Here is a 4,832-nt window from a genome sequence, read left to right as displayed (position 1 = left end):
CTCTCTCCCTCGCCCCGTCACGCCCGCGCGCTCTCCCTCGCCCCGTCATACCTAGTCTTTAGCTGATCTGCCTGAAGAAGACTTGCTTCTGCCTAGTTTTGATGTTGTGCCATGTGTTCCCACAGGTTTACAAGAGCACCGCGGATGTGGAGTCAGGCCGTGCGCTCTACTCCAGGTACTCTGAGGTCAGCGATTCGGAGCCTGAGAGGTTCCTCAGCCTTCGCGAGACAGTCCTGCTCAGGAAGGAAGCCAGAAAGATGTTTGTCCAGGCTAACACCAGAGTCGAAGGTACGTTTGGTCCCGCATCATCTCGCACTATGCGTAGGCCACTGCATACGGCTCCGTCTGTGTGTATGTCTGTATGTGTGGCTTGAGATATCCTCTGTTATTTGAGATCTCTAGTCACTTGGCTAGATACAGTTCGCTGGGTGCCCAGTTTATTCACAGATGGCAGCATTCCATCTGCTAACCATCTGTCTATATATCTGTTAGCAATCAAGTAATTGGAATTAATAACCAAACCCTTTTGAAAAGGGGTATTTTTGGGTTATGGAAATGGTTACCTTTACAGCTTGGAGTGGCACGGTGGCTCAGTGGTTAGCACTGCTGCCTCACAGCGCCAGGGACCCGGGTTCGATTCCACCCTCTGGCGACTGTGTGGGTTTTCTCCCACAGTCCAGGGATGTGCGGGTGGATTAGCCATGGGAAATTGCCCGTAGTGTTCTTGGAGATGTAGGTTAGGTGGGTTAACCATGGGAAATACAGGGAGAGGGTGGGATGTCCTTCAGAGGGTCAGTGTGGACTCGATGGGCCTAATGACCTGCTTCCCTTTGGGATTCTATGATTCTAAAAGAATCAAATTCAATATCGTTGCCCACTGATCTCTCGACTCTCAATTTTTGTTTTATTCCTGAAATGTGGGTATCGTTGCTAGGCAGCATTTACTGCCCGTCTCTAGTTGCCCAGAGGCCAGTTCAGGGTTAACCCCGTTGCTGTGGATCTGGAGTCACGTGTATGTCAGACTGGGTAAGGAGGGCAGTTTCCTTCCCTAAAGGACATTAATACCCACTGACACACTGGCTTCTACCCGAGCAACATCTCCTCAACCTGAAAATTCTTAGTCTTGATTTGAAAACCCTCTGTGGCCTCACCCTCCCTATTCTGTCACCCCCTACACCCCCTCCCTATCTCTGTCATCTCTGTCAATTCCGGCCTCTTGAGCATCCCCCGATTCCCATCGCTCCTGCATTGGAGGGCTATGCCTTCACTGCCTGGAGCCCTGAGCCCAGCAATTCCTTCCGTAAACCTCTCTGCTTCTCTCTCTCACCCCCTCCCCTGATGTGGCTTGCCATCACCCTCTGTCTGATTGCCACTATGTGTGATGTGTCTTTATTGAGGCTGAAGGCGCTAGACTAGTACACACTGGCATTTGTTGGCCCTGGCTTAAAATCTCCCTCTGTTTCTGTTTCCACCCCCCACCTAAAGCTGATGGAGACGTCCAGTTCCTGAACTACGAAGCCACAGCTGCCGGTTTGATCCAGTCGTTTGTTGAGCGGTTCCCAGAAGATGACGAGGAGCTGGAATGGAACCTGCAGGAGCTCTGTCGAAGCGACCTGCCGTACTGGAACAATGTCTAACGCCTCGCCCTCCCGCAGCGCCTTGTCCCGAGAGTCTTTTTTAACTTGGCCTTCCCTTTCTCTGTTTTGCTTCCTCCTGAATTTCCTGCGAGCTCCGATTTTTGAGGGCTGCGAATTCCGATTAGACTCTCGAGCCGCTGTCCCTGATTCGGAATGGCTGGATCCGTTCTCGGGTTGCCGAATCCCTCCCTTGTCTATACTCCGCGTTGGAATGCTCCTGGGTAGCTAAGTCGTGCTAGTATTGAACTGTGCCTTTCCTGGAACCGCTTCCCCCCACCACGCACCCCCCAACTCTCCAAACAAAAAAACCGGTTTTGGCCGTTCTCTGATGTCCAAAACAAAATCCTGGGGCAGGCAGCTGTGGATGGGTGGTCTCCTACCAATCTGGGCCTCCCGTGATTCAGGAGGGCGTGCATTTCTGGGAAAGCTCCCCACACACATGCTCCGCTGGTGGGTTTAGGTGTCTCTGTGACTTTGTTCCTTTATCATTTTTGTTCCCCCACCCAAGAGCGTAGCCGACTTGAGGTTCTTTTGGGTTGATTTAACGTCGGGAATCGGTGGCGGTGCAAATGGTGAGCGGGCATCTTGAATTGTTTTGTTTTTGCAGGAGCGAGGCTACGTGATCTCCTGGTTGGGATCGGGCTCAGTTTCTGTAGCTCTTTGCAAGGATTAAGACAAAAATATATTATATCATTCTTCCTGGAAGGTGTGTGTGGAGTTGAGTGTTGTGGAGGTTGGTGCTTTTTTGGGGTCTGGGGAAAGCTAGGTGGTCCTGCTGTGGTGTGGAGGTATGGGACCCTGTTACCGTGACCCTTTCATTCTCAATGAGGTTGGAACAGACTCTGTCCTAGGGGCAGAAGGTCCTGCCAGAATATTATTAACATTTTATTTTCAGTGGCCAGTGCTGGCCAGCCTGCACCTCTGCATTGTAGGCCCAGAACATATTTTCAGTGTGCCAGCTGTATGTTGTTCCAGCCTCCATTACTCCCTCTGGGAGCTCATTCCACTCACGCACCATCCTGTGCGTGAAAAAAATGGTCCCTGAGGTCCCTTTTAAATCTTTCCCCTCTCACCTTGAACCTATACCTCTCTAGTTTTGGTCTCCCCTACCCTGGGGTTGGTGGGGGGGGGCGGGGGAGACCTTGTCTATTCACCGTATCCATGCCCCTCATGATTTTATAAACCTCTAAACTCACGTCCCATGCTCCAGGGAAAATAGCCCCAGCCCATTAAGCCTCTCCCTGTAGCTCAAACTCTTGAGCATGTTAAGTGCAAGGCCAGCACTCTCTCTGTGGAAGGAGGAATAGCCCTGCTAAAGGGAGAGGCTGTAGAACAAGAACTTAATCTCAGTAGCTTTCAGTAGAACACAAGGAAAGCAGGGGGAAGCAAAGAGGGAACGAGGCTGAAAATAGAACATAGATTACCTCAAATACACAGGGGTTTCTTTTTACAGCTTTCACTTGCAAGAAAAAAAACAAAAACACCATTTAGAACTGCTGCTTTCAACTTTTTTTTGCACTGGCAAATATTATTGTTTTTTGTACAAATGTGACGTTTTTGCATAAGTAGAATGACTCCAGAGAGCAGTGGGCGTAGGAGAGATGACTGTTGTCTGTGTGGAGCGAGCTGTGAACATACCAGAGGTAGAAAGGCAGGGGTGGGCGGGAGGCCCTTCAATCCACTGGCCCCTGGTAGATGAGCTTGATGTATCCCTTGTCACCCGTTAGCCATGTGGCACAGAAGGGGCACGCAGCGTGGAAGTCATGTGTGCCATGGGGGAGCAGGATCCTTGCCCAGTACTTGACGGTTTTGGCCGAGCAGACGTGGCCACAGGGGCAGAAGGCGTGGCTGGGGGGCCCTGCATCCAGGTAGGAGCCCGCCTCGCAGCCCATCCACAGAGGCACATAGGGCCCCACCCTCCGGCACAGGGGGCACTCCCGCTCAGTGCCCGCCCCTCCCCCTGCCTCGGGGCGGCAGCCCCAGCTGTGGTAACCGTGCACGTGACCGCAGCTGATATACACCCAGGGCTGTTTCTTCACCACCACATTGCACTGCTCCAGGCTGGGAAACGCCAGCGTGTTGAAGCCAACAGGGCACTGCGGCCTGGCCGCGTTGAATTCCTGCCTCAGAGCCTCCAGGTGCTTCAGGGTTGGAGCCTTGTCCAGGCCCTCGGTCGTGCGCCACAGCAAGGTGGCTCCGCACAGATCGATCAGCGAACCATCCTGGAGCACGTTCGACTCATTCTCCACCTAAAACACCATGATGGTTCACCGTCAGGTCAGAGCACTGTCACCCCTCCCCTCCCTGCACAGGGTTAGATACAGAGTAAAGCTCTCTTTACACTGTCCCCCCCCATCAAACACTCCCAGGAACAGGGACAGCACCGGGTTAGATATCGGGTAAAGGTTCCTCTACGTTGTCCCCCCTCCATCAAACACTCCCAGGACAGGGACAGCACGGGGGTAGATACAGAGTAGAGCTCCGTCTACACTGTTCCCCCCCCCCCCCCCCCATCAAACACTCCCAGGGACAGCACAGGGTTAGATACAGAGTAAAGCTCCCTCTACCCTGACCCCCCATGAAACACTCCCAGGACAGAGACAGCACGGGGTTAGATACAGAGTAAAGCTCCCTCTACCCTGTCCCCCCAATGAAACACTCCCAGGACAGAGACAGCACAGTATTAGAGATACATTAAAGCTTCCTCTACACTGTCCCCACTAGCAGGGCAGGGTTTGATACAGAGTAAAGCTCCCTCTACACTGTCTCACTCCCAGGACAGGGACAGCACGGGGTTAGATACAGAGTGAAAGGTCATACAGATCAGTAAGACTGTGCCCTTGGTGGAGAGGCTGTGAGAGACTGTAACAAAGTGAACCTACCAGCTTGCCCCTCTGCTGTGCTGACCTGGTCTCCCGCAGGGCATACACGTTTCCACAAACGGAGATCTCCCGCCAGACGCCAGGCACGGAGCCGTCTGAGAATCCTTGCCTGGGGTGCATCACCAGGACTCCGTTGGTGGTGAGACCATCCATCAGCCCATCTGGAGTTCGCCATTTGGCTGCTCGTTCCTGAAACCAGCCAGAGAGGGAGAGTGGGGGGGGGTCAGGGCACACAGAGTGGGAGAGGGGCACGAGTGCACGCTGCAATGGTGGGGGGGGCACACTGCGACGGGTCAGTGTGTGTGTGTGTGTG

At 53.3% G+C, this 4,832-nt stretch overlaps 2 protein-coding genes across 3 annotated transcripts in view; one reads left to right on the top strand and one right to left on the bottom strand.

The window, feature by feature from the left end:
- Positions 1–2,342, top strand: part of dpp3 (dipeptidyl-peptidase 3) — a 25,641-nt gene extending 23,299 nt beyond the window's left edge. For both annotated transcript variants that reach the window (XM_048619733.1, XM_048619734.1), the window contains exons 17-18: positions 126–288; positions 1,486–2,342. In XM_048619733.1, coding sequence (XP_048475690.1) covers positions 126–288; positions 1,486–1,637 — 315 coding nt within the window. In that variant the 3' untranslated portion in view covers positions 1,638–2,342. The remainder of the gene's footprint in view (positions 1–125; positions 289–1,485) is intronic.
- Positions 2,343–3,123: 781 nt separating this feature from the next.
- Positions 3,124–4,832, bottom strand: part of LOC125487663 (E3 ubiquitin-protein ligase pellino homolog 1-like) — a 12,818-nt gene continuing 11,109 nt past the window's right edge. The window contains exons 5-6 of the mRNA XM_048619643.1: positions 4,520–4,708; positions 3,124–3,886 (exon numbers count right to left, since the gene is read on the bottom strand). Coding sequence (XP_048475600.1) covers positions 3,311–3,886; positions 4,520–4,708 — 765 coding nt within the window. The 3' untranslated portion in view covers positions 3,124–3,310. The remainder of the gene's footprint in view (positions 3,887–4,519; positions 4,709–4,832) is intronic.

Source organism: Rhincodon typus, chromosome 43, assembly GCF_021869965.1.
Source record: "Rhincodon typus isolate 14 chromosome 43, sRhiTyp1.1, whole genome shotgun sequence".
Lineage (NCBI taxonomy): Eukaryota > Metazoa > Chordata > Chondrichthyes > Orectolobiformes > Rhincodontidae > Rhincodon > Rhincodon typus.
Note: the sequence above shows the minus strand (reverse complement) of the source record. Positions and strands in the feature narration are given on the sequence as shown.